This window comes from Ranitomeya imitator, chromosome 2, assembly GCF_032444005.1.
Source record: "Ranitomeya imitator isolate aRanImi1 chromosome 2, aRanImi1.pri, whole genome shotgun sequence".
In the NCBI taxonomy this organism is placed as follows: Eukaryota; Metazoa; Chordata; class Amphibia; order Anura; family Dendrobatidae; genus Ranitomeya; species Ranitomeya imitator.
The window spans coordinates 603,871,504-603,890,899 of record NC_091283.1 but is presented as its reverse complement, the minus strand read 5'-3'; the positions used below and the strand labels follow the sequence as shown (position 1 = coordinate 603,890,899).

General features: G+C 46.7%; 1 protein-coding gene across 1 annotated transcript in view; it reads right to left on the bottom strand.

The window, feature by feature from the left end:
• Window positions 1-14,333: 14,333 nt before the first annotated feature.
• Window positions 14,334-19,396, bottom strand: part of CYTH1 (cytohesin 1) — an 84,371-nt gene continuing 79,308 nt past the window's right edge. Inside the window, exon 13 of the mRNA XM_069752417.1 lies at window positions 14,334-15,140. Coding sequence (XP_069608518.1) covers window positions 15,062-15,140 — 79 coding nt within the window. The 3' untranslated portion in view covers window positions 14,334-15,061. The remainder of the gene's footprint in view (window positions 15,141-19,396) is intronic.

Below are 19,396 nucleotides of genomic sequence, written 5' to 3'. Positions count from 1 at the left end.
TTTCTGTATTTTCATGACTATGAAAATTGTACATTCACACTGAAGGCATCAAAACTATGAATTAACATATGTGGAATTATATACTTAAAGTGTGAAACAACTGAAATTATGTCTTATATTCTAGATTCTCCAAAGTAGCCACCTTTTGCTCTGATGACTGCTTTGCACACTTTTGGCATTCTCTTGATGAGCTTCAAGAGGTAGTCACCGGGAACGGTTTTCCCATGGGATGGGCTCTATGTAAATGTTAATGATGGCTGAGCATTTCATCATGAAGACCACTGCTTGACCGTCCTATCCCCTGATGATTTCCTGTTGCTGGAATGAAACGCGTAGGGAGGTGGTCCTGAAAGGAACGTGAATGGGCTATGGAGTCATGTATCAATTTGCTGGATCGTTCTGACTGACTGAATGACCAGGTGCATTCTCCATGTGGCATCTTTACCAATTGGCGAGATTGTTCCAAATTGTATTTTTGCACCCCTTATCTTTACTTTTGCTGGTATAGTATGGTGATCATCAGTGGTACTGATCTATTTTCACGTATTTGAGCAAAAGGTATATTGGTACAGACAGCAATATTAGTACATTTTTTTTATCTTGGCTCCTTTATTGGGTTTGATTAGATCTATTGGTTACATTGGTCTTTTTCGTCTGAAACACCTTTGTTTTGCTTGTAGTACCATCATTCTGATCTCTTTGAAATGGTTTGACCAGACATTGGTGGAACATGTTTGTTTATATATGTTGTGTCACGTGTTTTTAATAGGTATATTAAATTTTATGTTTTAGGTCCCCTTTTTTTGCTATTTAATATATATTCTGTGGGTACCCCCCCTTTTTTTCTAAAAAGTTGGTTGGCTCTCAACCCTTTGCTAATTTTCGTTTTTCCCGCTATTTAATGCATTGGGAACGCCCTGGAAAAAACGCACACAAAAAAAAGCGAGAAAAAATAACGCATGCAGATTTGCTGCAGAAAAAGTCCGGTTTTGTTCAGGAAAATTCTGCACAAAATCCTTACGTGTGCACATAGCCTAAAAGGAAGGAAGGAAGATTTCTTGAGACCTATGGAATTTGGTGCTTACTTTAGGCAAGTAAGAAGGATCTGTTTTTAGCACAATTCTATCCTGGAATATAGACAGAAAAGGAGGATCTATTGATAATACCTGAATGTAACCTCCTCTTCTCGCTGATACTAAAGCAACAAGAAGAGCTGTCTTAATGGGACACTGTCGCCTGAAGTTGGAGGGAACAATCTTCAGCCATGGAGGCGGGGTTTTTGGGTGTTTGATTCACCCTTTCCTTACCCGCTGGCTGCAAAATTGGATTGAAGTTCATTCTCTGTCCTCCGTAGTACATGCCTGCACAAGACAATCTTGCCTTGCGCAGGCATGTACTATGGAGGACAGAGAATGAACTTCAATCCAATATTGCAGCCAGCATGCAGCCAGCTGGTAAGGAAAGGGTGAATCAAACACCCAAAAACCCCGCCTCCATGGCTGAAGATTGTTCCCTCCAAATTCAGGTGACAGTGTCCCTTTAAGGGAGTCGTATTTTATGTGGGCTGAGTGTAGTGGCTCGAATGGGTGCCCTGTTAAAACTTCGAGGACTAGATTAAGATCCCATGGCGGTATGTGGGGAATTTGGACTGGTTCTGACCTTTGGCATGCTGAAATAAATCGGGTAACCCACCTATCTCCTGCTATATTGTGACTATATAAAGCCCCTAGAGCAGAAACCTGTACTTTCAAAGTACTGACTGATAGGCCTAAATCACGCCCTCTTTGGAGAAACTCTAAGATAGCGGGTATGGGAATTTCTTTGGACAGAGCTTCTGGGTAGAAACTAAGAAATTTCCTCCATACCCTTACATATATGTGTGACAGCGACCAACGATCAGGCCCCTGCTGGGAGATCGTTGGTCGCTGGGGAAAGTCCAGAACTTTATTTTGTCGCTGGATCTCCCGCTGACATCGCTGAATCGGCGTGTGTGACGCCGATCCAGCGATGTCTTCACTGGTAACCAGGGTAAACATCGGGTTACTAAGCGCAGGGCCGCGCTTAGTAACCCGATGTTTACCCTGTTTACCAGCGTAAACGTAAAAAAAACAAACACTACATACTTACCTTCCGTGTCTGTCCCCAGCGCTCCGCTTCCCTGCACTGGCTGTGAGTGCCGGCCAGCCGGAAAGCACAGCGGTGACGTCACCGCTCTGCTTCCCGGCTGGCCGGCGCTGACAGTGCAGAGGAAAGCAGAGTGCCAGAGGACAGACACGGAAGGTAAGTATGTAGTGTTTGTTTTTTTTACGTTTACGCTGGTAACCAAGGTAAACATCGGGTTACTAAGTGCGGCCCTGCGCTTAGTAACCCGATGTTTACCCTGGTTACCCGGGGACCTCGGCATCGTTGGTTGCTGGAGAGCTGTCTGTGTGACAGCTCTCCAGCGACCAAACAGCGACGCTGCAGCGATCGACATCGTTGTCGGTATCGCTGCAGCGTCGCTTAGTGTGACGGTACCTTTAGCTTTAGTAGCTGCCTCTCAAATTCCAGGCAGTCAACAGAAGGCCCTTCACATGAGGGTGTTTGAAGGGGCCCTGGGAGAGGAGATCCTGAATCTCTGGGAGAATCCATGGATCCAAGATTGACATGGCTCTGAGCCAGGAAAACCATGGTCTCTTGGGCTAAAATGGTGCTATTAGAATCACGTTTGCCCTGTCTTCACTTATCTTCCTGATCACGGTCGGAAGAAGTATCAATGGAGGAAATGCATATGCTTGCCGGTATGTCCACGGAACTTGGAGGGCATCGAGGATATTGGGATTGTCAGTCAGAAACAGTGAAGCAAAGTTTTTGACTTATCTGTTGCTCCTTGTTGCGAAAAGATCTATTTCGGGTGTGCCCCATTTCTTAGTTATCATTGTGAAGATATGACGGTTGAGTACCCACTCTCCTTGGTGGAGGGTATGACGGCTGAGAAAATCCGCCTTTGAATTGTCCACTCCTCTGACATGCAGTGCTGACAAGGATAGAAAATGTTTCTCGGCTATAGATAGGATGTTGTCTGCTTTAGACATGAGAGCTCCTGATCTCGTTCCTCCTTGATGTCTTATGTACGCAACGGATGTCATGTTGTCTGATAGTATTCTTGTGTGTGTTCCTTGTAACTGCGGAAGGAATTTACACATGGCATGATAGATGGCTTTTAGTCCCCTTTCATTAGATGTGCTCCCCAACCACTAGGACTGGCATCAGTAAAAATTGTTTTTGAGGGTTTAACCCCCCTAAGGGACCCCACCTACAAGATGATTTGGGTTTAGCCACCAGGTCAGGGACTCGATTACTTCTATTGGTAGGGATAGACTACTTCCTAAAAGACCCTGTAGTCTCTCTCCTTCCTGTAGTATGGTATACTGCAGCAGTCTAGTATGGAATGGAGCCCATGGGACAGCCGGAATGCATGATGTAAAGGAACCAAGAAGGGACATGCCTTCTCTGAGGGAAATTATAGGGTTATTAACAACTGATTGTACTTTATTCCTTATTGTTATTTGTTTAGATTCTGGAAGAAAACACTTCTGACTTACGGAGTCTAAGAGAAGACCTAGGAATGTTTGGCGGGTTGTTGGAGACCATCTGGATTTTTCCCAATTAATTAACCATCCCAATTCCTGCAGGGATGAAACGGTATCAAACAGGCGTTGCTGACACTGTGAAGGGGAATGTCCCACAACTAAAAGGTCATCTAAGTATGGGACTATGAGGGTATCTTTTAACCTTAAGTATGACATCACTTCTGACATTAATTTGGTAAAGACCCTGGGAGCTATTGACAGTCCAAAGGGCATTGCTGTATATTGAAAATGACATACTTGCCCTTTCATCATGACCGCCACAGGAAGATACTGCTGATGTTCGATATAAATTGGTAGATGGTAATACGCATCTTTCTCCATCGCCTTTCATTGGGGGACACAGGAACCATGGGTGTATGCTGCTGCCACTAGGAGGCTGACACTATGCAAATAAAAAAGTTAGCTCCTCCTCTGCAGTGTACACCCCACCGACAGGAAGTAGGATCTTCAGTTTAGCTTAGTGTCAGTAGGAGGTGGACACGGGTCTTTCATTAGACCCTTATCTACCTCAATGTGCGTCGTTTTCTTTCAGGTTTTTCCGGAGGGATACAGGGTGAGCAGTCACACCTGTAGTCCCACAAGCGGACTATGAGTACGGCGTGTACTGCCACCCCGTATCCTCATAGATCCCACACCAGGACCAAGATCCTAGCACACAAGCGTGCTTAGAAGTCCGGCCCTGGCTCCGTCCCCCACCCACTCGCCCACCAGAGCCTGTCGGTTGGAGGAGACGAGGACGTCCATCAGCTCCCTGGACGTCTGATACCTTCACCGGTTTGAGGTTAGTAACAGACGGCGTGGGATGTTTAGGTGAGTATTCCTGCTCCCCTTCCTCTGGGTCCTTCTCGGGGTGACATGGGAGAAGTCGTTTCTCCTTCGCGCGGCGGCCCTTTGGGTCCCACTATCTGGGCAACCGCACTACCCTTTTTGCTGCGGCCGCTCCAGTTCCCGTGTGGCGCGGAGGCCCTTCTGGCCGCCGCGCTGATTTTTACGGCGGCCGCCCCTTCGCATGGCGGCCGCGCTGCTTCCCCCGCACCGTCTCTGCAGCCGCACAGCCCCTTTTTGCTGCGGCCGCTCCTGTACCCGAGTGGCGCGGCGGCCCTTCTGGCAGCCGCGCTTAATTTTACTGCGGCCGCTCAACTGTCGGCGGCCGCGCTGCACTGTCTAGGCAGCCGCACAGCCCCCTTTTTGCTGCGGCTGATCCTTGCTCTGGGTGGCGCGGCGGCCCTACTGGCACTCGCGCTGTCTTTTCGCAGCGGCCGCTTCTCCCTTTCTGGCGCGCACACAGCCGCGCCGTTTTCCACCGGCGACCGCGCTTTTCTGTGGGGCCTGCAGGCAGCCGCGCTGCCTTTTCCTGCGGCTGCGCTCCTTTCTGTCTGCGGGCGGCCGCGCCGCTTCCTGGCTGCACTTCCACCGTCGCCGCGGCCCTCTCAAGCGGTCGCCGACTTCTAATTTAGGCCCCGGCTTCTCCCGGGGCCTACTTCCAGCCGCGACTCCGCCCACTTCCTTCTCTCCATCGGGCGGGCTTTTCTCCCGCCCGACTGGTTCATTTCGGCGCATTGGGGGACACAGCAGGCGGTACTGACACAGCGGTTAGCCCCGCCCACTTTCTCCTGTGCCCCCAAGTTTGTTTTTCGGCGCCAGGAACGCCTTGCCCCACTCCTTGCGGCTGCAGCTGGTTCCGGACTGAAGGGGCCAAACAGCAGTGTCCCAGAAGTCTGCTGTCTGTTTGCTTTTCTGTGTTAGAAGATGCACATCAGCGATGATCCTTATCAAGATCCTCCTCTGGGCAGCTATGCAGCTTTTCCGTCCGAAGATCGCTCCGCCTGTCGTGAGTAGCTCTGCTCTGCAGACTGACACTCCTCTGCCCTTCTGGCCCCTAACCTTCTGGTATTTCTGCTCTCTGTCAGACGTGTAGCAACCCCCTCCCAGGACCCTCCCGCTGTTCCGCTACAGAGCGAAAACTCCACTCCAGCCTGGGTGTCCTCTCTATCACAATCCATAGCAGATCTAACACGGGTGTCTAAAACCCTTGTGTCTGTGGTTGATAGGTTGCCCCTGCAGACCCCCGCAGTAGCCAACGGGTCGCAGGAGACTCTGTCTGAGCCTTCCGTTATAGGTCGCAAAAGGTCCAGACAGTCCTTTTCCCATTCCATTTCGCCCCACGGTCCTTCCTGCGGTCGGCTTCCCCCCGGTCCTCCCCTGCGTCAGGCGAGGCTTTCTCTGATGCGCCTTCGTAGGATATTTCGGCGCTGGATTTGAACCAAATCCATGAGGGATATGGTTGAGTACCTCATTGGAGCGATAAATCAGACCTGTGGCATCAAAGATTCCGCTACGGAACCCGCAGACCAGGCGGTTTCGTTTAGACGGGCTAAACCACCTTCAAAGGTTTTCGCTCCTCACCCTGATTTAGAGGAAATCATGACGAGAGAAGGAGAGAATCCGGCCAGACGCTTTCAGAGAGGAAAGCGCCTTGGCGTTTTATCTCTTTTCTCCGGAGCTCACCGCTAATTGGACTTCCCCCTCGGTGGATCCTCGGGTTTCCAGGCTGTCGAGAGACCAACACTGTCCTTTCTCTAGCTGGCGGAGCATCTCTGAAGGATTCTAATGATAATCATAGAATCCTTTGCGAAGTATCCAAATGGGCCAAACAGCTCCGTCAGGGCATCCCGGACGGGGCTCCACCCGGACAGCTAGCTGAGCTTGCTAGCCAGATTTCTCTTGTAGGTGAATACCTGGCCTCCGCTTCCCTGGATGCCGCGTCTTGTGCGACTCAGGCTTCCAGCAATGCTGTTCCCTCCCGTCGGACCATTGGCTCAAGGCCCGGCAGGCGGATTTGTCTTCCAAAAAGTCACTTACCAGCCGACCTTTTTCAGGGTTCACGCAGCAAAGGCCACAGGCACGTCCAGAGAAGAACAGGGTATTTTTTTTAGACCCACTTCTTCCTGGCGTTCTCGCTACTCCCAAGGTATATCCTCCAGGTCTAGGACTGGAAGATCCACCTCGGCATGACTCTCGTCTAGACCTCAGCCCACTTCCCAGGCTGGGCGGCTGTCTCCTCTTCCTCAGGGACTTCTGGATCTCCTCAGTAGAGGGCACATGGGTCAGGGAAGTTGTATCCTCGGGATACAAGATAGAGTTCGTTTCACGACCCTGGGATCGTTTCTTTGAATCCCGACCTCCAAGAGACCCCGCTCTAGTTCCGGGTTTCTTCGCAACCATTGCTTCTCTTCTCAAAGCCGGGGGTAATTTTTCCCGTCCCAGAAGAAGCACGGTTCACAGGTTTCTACTCTAATCCTTTGTGTGACCGATAAAAGAAGGCAAGGTTCATCCCATTCTGGATCTCAAATTGCTGAACAGGAGAATTCATCTGAGACTCCTCAGGATGGAATCCTTTCATTCAGTAATTGCTTCCATGGAGGCTCAAGAATTTCTGTGTTCCATAGATATTCAAGACGCCTACCTCCATGTCCCGATATTCCCAGGACATCATGGATTCCTGGGCTTTGCGGTGCTCCAGGACCCTTTTCAGTTTGTCGCCCTGCCGTTCGGTCTCGCAACTGCTCCCAGGGTTTTCACGAAGATCAGGGCGGCACTGATAGCCATCTTGAGGGTCAGGGGACTGGTACCTTTTCCGTACCTCGACGGCATCCTCATCAAGGCTCCGTCCTTTTTCTCAGGCTCGCGAGAGCCTCCATCGTCCTCGACACTAGCCGTTTCGGGTGGTTTGTCGACAAGAAGAAATCCTGTCTTGTTCCCTCGCAGCGCCTCCTTTTTTTCTGGGCATGCTCTTCGACACTCGTCAGTTCAAAGTCTTCCTTTCCCGAGGGTAAGAGATCCGTCCTTCGTCGGGACGTACACTTGCTCCAGGGTCCTCGGCTTCCCTCTTTCCGATCGGCCATGAAGGTCCTGGGGAGGATGGTAGCAACATTGGAAGCGACACCCTTTGCCCTATTTCATTCACGTCCTCTTCAGCAGGCCATCCTGTCACAGTGGGACAGGTCTGTCTTGTCCCTGGATCGACCAATCCATCTCTCTCCCCGGGTCAATCGGTCCCTCAACTGGTGGCTGACGTCACCTCTCATCTCCCAGGGCAGGTCCTTCCTTCCAGTTTTCTGGCAAGGTGGTGAAGATGGACGTCAGCCTGCTCGGCTGGGGCGTGGTGTTTCGCCACCTGACTGTTCAGGGTCGTTGGTCGGCGCAGGAGTCTTCTTGGCCGATCAATGTGCTTGAGATTCGGGCCATCTTTCTCTCCCTTCGCCACTGGGAAAGGATTCTCAGGGGTCTACCTATCCGAATCTCGGCGGACACCGCCACGGAGGTGGCATATCAACCATCGGGGGAGACACTGAGTTCCTTGGCCGAGGTATCCAAAATCCTCCTCCGGGCAGAGGCAATGGTTCCGGTGATATCCGCAGTGCTTATCCCCGGTGTCGACAATTGAGCCGCCGACTTCCTCAACCGCGAGGGCCTCTCGGCAAGGAAATGGTCCTTGCATCAGGGGTTCTTACATCAGCCTGGTCTTCGATGGGGGACTCCGGACGTGGACCTCATGGCGTCCCAAATGAACATGGTGTTCGTCTCCTGGTCTTGCGACCCTCTCGCAGTGGGCATCGACGCTCTGGCCATTCCTTGGTCGCAGTTCGTGCTCCCCTATCTATTCCCATTCTTCCCTTGCTTCCCAAGCCGTTGAAAGGGATCAAGGCGGAGGGGTGCCGGTCATTCTGATCGCCCCGGATTGGCCCAGGAGAGCTTGGTTTGCGGAGATCGTCAATCTTCTCGCGGATGGCCCCTGGTGCCTTCCAGACAGTCCCGATCTGCTGTCTCGGGGTCCGATCTGCCACCCAAATTCTCGGTCGTTCAGTTTAACAGCGTGGCTGTTGAGTCCGCTGTTCTAAGAGCGTCTGGCCTTTCGGACTAGGTGATTCTCACCATGATCCAGGCTCGGAAGCCTTCGTTTTCCCAGACTCTACTATCGTACCCATCTATGTCCTTTTCCCTGCCTTCCATCTTGGCCTTCCTCTAGGCAGGACTGGATTTGGGCCTTGCCCGGAGTTCCCTCAAGGGCCAGATTTCTGAGCTTCCCATCCTTTTTCAGAAGACTTTAGCTTCTCGGCCACAGGTTAAGACCTGCCTTCAAGGAGCAGCCCATGCTGTCCCTCCGTATAGGGCCCCTGTGGATTCATGGGGTTTTAAACATGGTACTGGACGTTCTGAGGTTTCCCCATTTGAGCCTCTCAGAACTGACAGGGGAATCTCCCTATCTTGGAAGGTGGCCTTTTTTTGTGGCCATCACTTCTATCCACGCATTTCAGAATTGGCGGCCCTTTCTTGCCGACCTCCGTTCTTGGTCATTCACCAGGACAAGGTGGTCCTCAGACCTCCTCCTTCTTTCCTTCCTAAGGTGGTTTCCACCTCCAACGAGGACGTCGTTCTACCTTCCTTTTGCCCAGCTCCGACTCATCCTCTGGAGCGATCGTTGAAAAAGCTGGACCTCGTCACGGCAGTGAGGATCTACCTGGATAGAACGTCCACTTTCCGGAAGACAGGTTCTCTCTTCGTCATTCCTAATGGCACGCGCAGAGGCCAACTGGCTTCTAAGGTGACTATTGCCCGCTGGATCAGAACGGCAATTCTGGAGGCTTACCGGGTCAAGAACAGAGTGCCCCCTCCTGGGATCAAGGCTCACTCTACCCGGGCAGTCGGCGCCTCCTGGGTGGTGCACCACAGGGCTTCTGTCCTACAGCTTTGCAAAGCGGCAACTTTGTCTTCCATCCACATGTTCGCCAAATTTTACAAGGTGCATACCTATGCTTCGGCGGACGCCAGCCTGGGCAGAAGGATCCTGCAGGGGATAGTGGTGAGTCCTCTGACCTGATGGAAGTCTGTTTTTCCCACCCCAGGGACTGCTTTGGGACGTCCCATGGTTCCTGTGTCCCCCAATGAAAGGCGATGGAGAAAACAGGATTTTTGGTTGCTTACCGTAAAATCTGTTTCTCTGAGCCTTCATTGGGGGACACAGCACCCTCCCAAGTTGAACAGCTCTGTTTATTGTGTTATACTGTTTACGTTTGAGTTCTTTGAACACTCTTTGAGTGTTTGAAACTGTTAATCTGTGGAGCGCTGCGGCATTTGTTGGCGCTATATATAGTTTATTATTATTATTATATTATTATTATTTCTCTTTTACACGTTGCTTCTCCTACTGCTTTCTCACTAACTGAAGATCCTACTTCCTGTCGGTGGGGTGTACACTGCAGAGGAGGAGCTAACTTTTTTATTTGCATAGTGTCAGCCTCCTAGTGGCAGCAGCATACACCCATGGTTCCTGTGTCCCCCAATGAAGGCTCAGAGAAACAGATTTTACGGTAAGCAACCAAAAATCCTGTTTTTAGGTCGAGGACTGCCATAAAGCACCTGGGAAACAGAAGTTTTACAGTGGATCGGAGAGACTCCATCTTGAAGGTTTGGTTTTCTAAGAAGATATACCATTTCTTAAGATTTAATATAGTTCTATATGACCCATCTGGTTTTGAAACCAAAAATAAAGAGTAAAATCCCTTTCCCCTCTGATGAAACGGGACTTCTACTAATACCCTTTTATACAAAAAAACCCTGTTTGGGAGAGAAGAACAGACAAATCGCGGTGCCCTAAGTGCGTTAACACAATATTATAGTCTTTAAAGGGTGCACAATTTTATGCACTCACCTGATAAAAGACTAAAATGGCTTTAGATCGTGTATCCTCCAAATTCCCTCTGAGATACTTTTCAATATACAGGGCTTGCAGCTTGCCTCGGGTGGATCCAAGTGAGAGAGCCAGAGTAAGGCTCACACAGGATGAGTAATTCAAGAAAAGCACATCCAGCCCATGAATGGCAGCGCTTCCCAGGACTCACATTCAAAGATGATATTTCAGATTTTTTTATTTCATAACTTTTATCCCAGTTTCTGAGACTGGGATAAAAGTTATGAAATAAAAAATTATGAAATATCATCTTTGAATGTGAGTCCTGGGAAGTGCTGCCATTTATGGGCTGGATGTGCTTTTCTTGAACTAATACCCTTTTGGATAGGAGATTTATTTCCTCCTGTTGAAATTGAGATTTTAGAGAAGTCAACAGGAAGGAGTCTGAAGGGACTTGGGCAAATTTTAATTTTAGGCCTGAAGTTACTAGGCTAGTTGCCCATGAGTTGGATGTTACTATTCCCCATTGTTGGGAGAAAAAAAGAATCTACCACCCACTGGTAAATCTGTCCTAACGTGGTGTGTCATCCATTTTAAATGGACGTTTTCCGAAAAATGCATCTTTTTGTTTGGTATCTTTATTGACCCAGCGGTCCTGGTTTCTAAAATCCTTTCTTTTATAAGATACTTGTTTCTGGAATGCTCTCCTATAAGACGGAAAATAATTATTAGGGAATCCCTTTTTCCTCTCACCCGCTTTGGTGAGAATTTCGTCTAGTTTTGTACCAAACAGATACTCACCCTGGCATGGTAGGCCACAGAGTTTAGATTTCGTATTAGCATCTCCTTTCCAACCCTTTAGCCAAAGTGCTCGGCGTGCTGTGCTGCGTTGGTCAGGCCTGCTGATTTAGCTGCTAACCGAATAGTCAGCAGAGGAATCCCCAAGGAAGGCTTTAGCACATCTAATCAAAGGTATGGAAGAGATTAGTTTATCCCTGGAGAGACCGCCTTTTAAACGAGACTAACATGGACCTTGCCGTACATGTAGCTGATATTACCGGCTTAAATGCCCGTGTACATGATTCCCATGATCTCTTTAGAAGGGAGTCATCTTTACGATCCAGCGGGTCCTGTAAGGAACCCGAATCCTCTACTGGTAGTAAAGATTTTCTGGACGTGGATGCTACTGCAGCATCTACTTTTGGGGTTTTTGTCCATGTAGACAAATCCTCATCATTAAAGGGATAGCGCCTTTTTGATGATGAAGGCAAACCTTTTTGCCCCTGGCTTTCCCATTCCTTTTTGACCAAATTTTTGATTGCAGCAATTACTGGAAAGGTTGGTTTTTTTCTCTGACAAGCCTGCGAACACGATGTCCTGTGGCGTTTTGGGGTCTTTGGTATCTTTAATACCCATGGTGTCTCAGACAGATTTAACGAGATTATCAATGCTTTCTGTTGGAAAGCATGTGTCTTGTTCACCTTGTAAGGAAAGCTATTCTTGGGAAATATCCGTATCCCTGTCCTCATTCTCAGTAGAATGGTCGGATTTTGGTGAATAATTTTTTCCTGGTTTTAATTTCTGGAATGCTATCCGAACCCCTTAAGGCTCGTAATTCCTCTCTGATCATTTATCTAATATCTTCTGACCTTACTGAGGATTCTTCACGTAAGGTGGACTCAATACATGTGTGACACATCCTTTTTGTATGACTATCCGGGAGGGGCTGGGAGCATAAAGCACATTGTTTGTGCTTAGATTTTTCAGTTCTTTTTGCCTAGGGTGCATAGAAGAGGGAACAACAATCAGTTTAATAGGTTGGGAAATACACTCACCCCAGTGAAGCTTTCGGTCAAGGTACCGGCTGAAGAGGAGGAGACTGAGGCACAGGCTGAGGTAGATCGATTGGATCTCTTTTCTTTAGCGCTCCTTGTGGAGGATCTGCAACTGCTGTGTCTACTAAAGAAGGCACCGCAGAGTCCTTTGGAGAAGCCATGCTGGACACCAGAGTATCACCGCCGGTGTCTTTTTATAATGGAAGCCGCCATCTTCTTCCTGTTGCACCAGGAAGTACTTGTCACTTCAGGGTCGTGGCCATGTTGTATGTGCCTAAGTCACTCCTCATTCACCCCAGAAGCTTTCGCATCATTTACGGGGGACGACACACCGGGCCACACGAGCACGGCGTGGCGACGCTTTTACCTGCGTGTTTTCACCCTCCGCAGGCCACGAGAAGACGCTCATCCTCCGTGAGCCAGGCGACTCCCCGAACCTAGCCTCACGGCGCCTGCCAGCAGAGGGGGGAGCTGAAGACAGGACCCCCGATGCTGCTTCCAGCTCTGGAGCCCTTGCCGTCCTCAAGGTAACCACGCAAGCGGCATACAGGCTAGGCATCCTCTTCTCTCCATGAGTTCCCTTAGGAACAGGAAACCAACTATGGGAGAGAGGGGGACCACCCCTTTTATCTCTCCATAGGGTTTCCTGTTCCTAGGGGCGGATCCCCTCTCTCAAGTGGGTGCGGTCGTGGCGAAGAGAAAACCCCTGCTAAGGACAGGCAACAAGCAGTAGACACCTGCTTGGGCTAAAGAACACAAGGAATGGACATTAGACCAGTGGAAATCTGTGCTTTGGTCTGATGAGTCCAAATTTGAGATCTTTGGTTCCAACCACCGTGTATGTGCAACGCAGAAAAGGTGAACGGATCGACTCTACATGTCTGGTTCCCACCGTGAAGCATGGAGGAGGAGGTGGTGTGATGGTGCTTTTCTGGTGACACTGTTGGGGATTTATTCAAAATTGAAGGCATACTGAACCAGCATGGCTACCACAGCATCTCCCAGCGGCATGCTATTCTATCCGGTTTGCGTTTAGTTGGACCATCATTTATTTTTCAACAGGACAATGACCCCAAACACACCTCCAGGCTGTGTAAGGGCTATTTGACCAAGAAGGAGAGTGATGGGGTGCTATGCCAAATGACCTGGCCTCCACAGTCACCAGACCTGAACCCAATCGAGATGGTTTGGGGTGAGCTGCACCACAGAGTGAAGGCAAAAGGGCCAATAAGTGCTAAGCATCTCTGGGAACTCCTTCAAGATTGCTGGAAGACCATTCTCGGTGACTACCTCTTGAAGCTCATCAAGAAAATGCCAAGAGTATGCAAAGCAGTCATCAAAGCAAAAGGTGGCTACTTTGAAGAACTAAGAATATAAGACATAACAAAAAAGTATGAAACAACTGAAATTATGTATATAATTCCACATGTGTTAATTCATAGTTTTGATGCCTTCAGTGTGAATGTACAATTTTCATAGTCATGAAAATACAGAAAAATCTTTAAATGAGGTGTGTCCAAACTTTTGGTCTGTACTGTATACTGTCAAAAACCCATGCACATATCATAATAAACTACCGTATAGGGATTTTCCCAGAATACTTTTAACGAATGATCCACAAGATATGTGATAAATTACTGATTGATCTACTGATTGTGGAGGTTCAGTCAAAGTGGGGTCACAAACCCCGTTTCTCCTCAGAGCACAGCTGCAGAGAGGAAGGGTTCAACTGAAGTGATCATCACGTGATTGACAGTCAGGGTCTATAGGGCTAACAAACAAAAGAGGGGTGTACTTTATTGTCTGTCAGTAATATAGACTTTAAATAAAGTGGCAACTTACCAGCTCCTCCATTCCAACTTCATATCTCTGCATTCACGTAGCGTAGAGGAACACAAGAGGTTAGGGAGACCCAAATAATAGCGATTGGGGTGGGGTTTCAGTGGTCACGCTCCCAGCTCTACACTGTGAAGGGTGTTAAATGTCCATTGTTGGACAACCAGCTTATTATTCAATAGCTAGATCAGCATTTTAATTAGGTCTCCACTTATGTACTTGGACAGGGCCAGCACATAAACACAATAATGGCTAGAAAGGTGAAGCAGGATACCTGCAGAAATTATCTTGCTTGTATAATCTAGTTTATTAGTATATAAGAACACAATATGGACACAATTATTTATATGTATTTAATGTAATTGTCACATACCGAAAAGCAGTAGTTAATAGTCAGCTATAAATTATGAAAAATTTGTGTGTATATCTCAAAGACATACATAACTTACTACATTCATCTCTAATATGTTCAGATTTAAGCAGATACAAAAGGCCATTTAGGATCTCGAAGTTTTAAATACAGGACAAGAAAACTGGGCAAGCATTATACAATAAAGTGGAACTGGGAAATGAAACACGGCGAGGAACATCCTGTACCAGCATCCAGGTGTATACCCCACATGCTACTACTCCCACACAGCTATTCATTGTGGCTAGTAAGTAAAGTCCTGTTTGTCTACAGCTTTTGGCCATTCATCATTGTCAGAAGCCGAGAGGGCTTCCTATGTATTGCACTGTCCAGCTACAAGTACCCAACATAGTAAGGGAATTGTGAAGCTCTCCAGTTGTTTCAGGACATGTTGTACTTTCTAGGTAAACACAAAGGTATTGCACTAAAAACAAACAAAAAAAAAACTCCTGCATGTTCCCACTGAAAAATCATTGTACTTTATACAAATACTGGGACTGGAGCGGCAGTACATATAACCTGAAAACACTTGGAAGAAATAAATAGGTAATAAAGGCACAATTATGGCTTTATTCCAGGATGCAGACGCCAGAGGAGTAATATATGACACTCTCGATGAAATGGGTACCGTACGTTTTCTGCTTCACAGAAAGATATTCTAATGTCTCCTTGTAGAAGAAACCTTCTTTTTTCTGGCAGCCAGCATTTCATAGAATGGGTCTCTGCTAATGGCAGCTCTGCATGGAAAATAAAAAGGGGGGGGGGGGAGGGAAGATCGAATGAGACTGATCCAAAGAAACTGTAGAGCCCAGTGTACGTTATTACATTTCTCACATACTTTACAATCATATATTTAGCATATGCTATAATATATATATTATTATATATACGCAGTAATTCCTTTCTTTGTTTTTTTTATGGAAATAGGATTCCTTGTTGATGGAGAAAATTTGATATAAGCGAACGCACACGATTTACAACAAACAAAAAAAACAACAACAAGCTGCTGAATTATTACACACACTATGTGTGGGGTCTGTCCTTTCCATCTGGCAGAACTGTCCCTATAGCTGTCTACAGGACCAAGACATACAATGTTCCTTCAGGTATGACTTGGATACTCTGGCCATTTTTTGGAAATTAAAGGGGTGTTCTCACGCCACCAGCAGGAGCACTGCTCTCACTCCTCGGGCTCCCAGGGACAGTGCGCTCCTTAAGAGGCTCTGAGCCTTGGGACCGAACTGCTTGCTTTCTGAAGCAGTAAGCAGAGGCAGCCTTTCCACTGCAGCATCAGTGGAACGCAGGCACATTGAACCTGGCAAGATAAGAATTATTTGTCTGTGGCAATTTGTAAAATAATCTTCACTAAAGATTCCTCGATATAAAAAATTACTTTTGTTAATTCTTTTAATATGCTGGGTAAAGTTCTCGATTAAAATCACACACAGTGTGGTTAAAATTTTTAGAAAATTCTCTGGTTAAATAACCTCCGAGTCCTGTGAGATCATATATATTACTACATAATAAAGAAAGGTAGCTAACCCTTAAGTTATATTGAAACCATACTCTGTTAGTACAACTTTATAGCCTATTTGCTTTCTTAGGTGAAGCCATTTATCGTCAAACTACAGTGTTTTCTCTTTTTAAATCACAATGACAACTCAACCTGATCAAAAGTTCACATATCCTGGTGATTTTGGCCTGATAGCATGCAGAAAAGTTGACAGAATGGGTATGAACGGCTACTAAAGGTAACATCCTCACCTGTGACCTGTTTGCTTGTAATCAGTGTGTGCATAAAAGCTAAATGAGTTTCTGGGATCCAGACAGACTCTTGCATCTTTCATTCAGCCACTGACGTTTCTGGATTGTGAGTCATGTGGAAAGCAAAAGCATTGTCAACGGATCTATGGGAAAAGGTAGTTGATCTGTATAAAACAGAAAAGGGATACAAAAAGATATCCAAGGAATTGATAATGCCAGTCAGCAGCGTTCAAACTGTGATTAACAATCGGAAAATTAGGGGCTCTGTAAAAACAAAACCACGGTCCGTTAGATCAACAAAAACGTTGTCCACAACTGCCAGGAAAATTGTTCGGGATGCAAAAAAACCCACAAATAACATCAGCTGAAATACTGGACTTTCTGAAAACTAGCGGTGTGGTTGGTTCAAAATGCACAATAAGTCTATGTGCACACGTTGCGGAATCATGTGCGGATTTTTCTGCACCGGTTTTGCAAAATCCACAGGTAAAAAGCACTGCGTTTTACCTGCGGATTCACCACGGAATTCCTGCGGGTTTTGTGCAGATTCCACCTGCGGATTCCTGTTGTGGAGCACGTGTAAACCGCTGTGGAATCCGTACAAAGAATTGACATGCTGCAAAAAAAAAAAACAACGCAGCGTTTCCGCGCTGTATTTTCCGCATGTGCACAGCAGATTTTGTTTTCCATAATTTTACATGGTACCGTACACCGCATGGAAAACCGCTGTAAATCCGCAGCAAAATCCGCAACGTGTGCACATAGGCTAAGGAGTCACTTGAAGAAAAATGGGCTACAGAAGAAAGACAGAAGAAAGGCATTACTGCGAAAATGCCACAATGTATCTAGGCATAAATATGCAAAACAGCACAGAGACGAGCCTCAAAACTTCTGGAACAAGGTAATTTGGAGTGATGAGACCAAAATTGAACTTTTTCCAACAACCATAAATGTTACATTTGGAGTGAGGTCAACAAGGCCTATGATGAAGGGAACACCATTCCTACTGTAAAGCATGGAGGTGGATTGCTAATGTTTTTGGGATGTGTGAGCTACAAAGGCACAGGAAACTTGGTCAAAGTTGAAGGAAAGGTTAATGCAGCACATTATCAGCAAATACTGGAGGAAAATTTGCACTCATCAGCCCGGAAGCTGCGCATGGACGTTCCAACATGACAACAATCCAAAACACAACGCCAAGTCGACCTGTCATTTGCTCCAGCAGAACTAAGTGAAGGTTCTGGAGTTGCCATCTCAGTCTCCTGACCTCAATATCATTGAGCCACTCTGGGTAGATCTCAAGCGCATAGTTCATGCTACACAGCCCAGGAACATATGGGAACTGGAGGCTTATTGTCAAGAAGAGTGGAGAGCTTTACCATCTGAGAAAATAAAGAACCTCAGACAACTACCACAAAAGACTTCAAGCGGTCATTGATGTTAGAGGGGAAATACACGGTATTAAGAAATGGGGTATGTGAACTTTTGATCAGGGTCATTTGAATGTTTTGGGTTATCATTATGATTTAAAAAGAGAAAACACAGTAGTTTGACAATAAATGGCTTCACCTAAGAAAGTAAATAGGCTATAAAGTTGTACTAACAGAGTATGGTTTAAATATGACTTAAGGGTTAGCTACCTTTCTTTATTATGTAGTAATATATATGATCTCACAGGACTCAGAGGTTATTTAACCAGAGTATGATTTCAAAATAACTCTAGGGATTTATATCTCTACAAACTGCTACCCATCTAAACCACATAACCTTTCTTTATCAAGTCGTCTTAAAAGAGATCTGCTGAATGATTATATGGTCATTTGATCGGTATCTCCTTTATTAAGGGAGAAGCTTCTATAAATTTTGACCATCACACCATATGTGATTTTAATTCAGCACTTTACCCTATATATTAACTCCTTTCTGACCTCGGACGGGATAGTACGTCCGAGGTCAGAAGCCCCGCTTTGATGCAGGGCTCCGCGGTGAGCCTGCATCAAAGCCGGGACATGTCAGCTGTTTTGAACAGCTGTCATATGCCCGTAATAGGCGCGGGCAGAATTGCGATCTGCCCGTACCTATTAACTAGTTAAATGCCGCTGTCAAACGCAGACAGCGGCATTTAACTATCGCTTCCGGCCAGGCGGCCGGAAATGACGTCATCGCCGACCCCCATCACATGATCGGGGGTCGGCGATGCGTCAGGATGGTAACCATAGAGGTCCTATAGACCTCTATGGTTACTAATCACCGGTGGCTGTGAGCGCCACCCTGTGGTAGGCGCTCACAGCACACCTCCATTTCTGCTACATAGCAGCGATCAGCAGATCGCTGCTATGTAGCAGAGGCCATCGAGTTGTGCCTGCTTCTAGCCTCCCATGGAGGCTATTGAAGCATGGCAAAAGTAAAAAAAAAAAAAAAAGGTTAAAAAAAATGTGAAAAAAATAAAAATATAAAAATTTAAATTACCCCCCTTTCGCCCCAATCAAAATAAATCAATAAAAAAAAAAATCAAATCTACACATATTTGGTATCGCCGCGCTCAGAATCGCCCGATCTATCAATTAAAAAAAAAGCATTAACCTGATCGCTATAAATGGCGTAGCGAGAAAAAAATTCGAAACGCCAGAATTACGTTTTTTAGGTCGCCGCGACATTGCATTAAAATGCAATAACGGGCGATCAAAAGAACGTATCTGCACCAAAATGCTATCATTAAAAACGTCATCTCGGCACGCAAAAAATAAGCCCTCAACCGACCCCAGATCACGAAAAATGGAGACGCTACGAGTATCGGAAAATGGCGCAATTTTTTTTTTTTTTTGTTAGCAAAGTTTGGAATTTTTTTTCACCACTTAGATAAAAAAATAACCTAGTCATGTTAGGTGTCTATGAACTCGTACTGACCTGGAGAATCATAATGGCAGGTCAGTTTTAGCATTTAGTGAACCTAGCAAAAAAGCCAAACAAAAAACAAGTGTGGGATTGCACTTTTTTTGCAATTTCACCGCACTTGGAATTTTTTTCCCGTTTTCTAGTACACGACATGCTAAAACCAATGATGTCGTTCAAAAGTACAACTCGTCCTGCAAAAAATAAGCCCTCACATGGCCAAATTGACGGAAAAATAAAAAAGTTATGGCTCTGGGAAGGAGGGGAGTGAAAAACGAACATGGAAAAACGAAAAATCCCAAGGTCATGAAGGGGTTAAAAGGCTTAATAAAAGTGA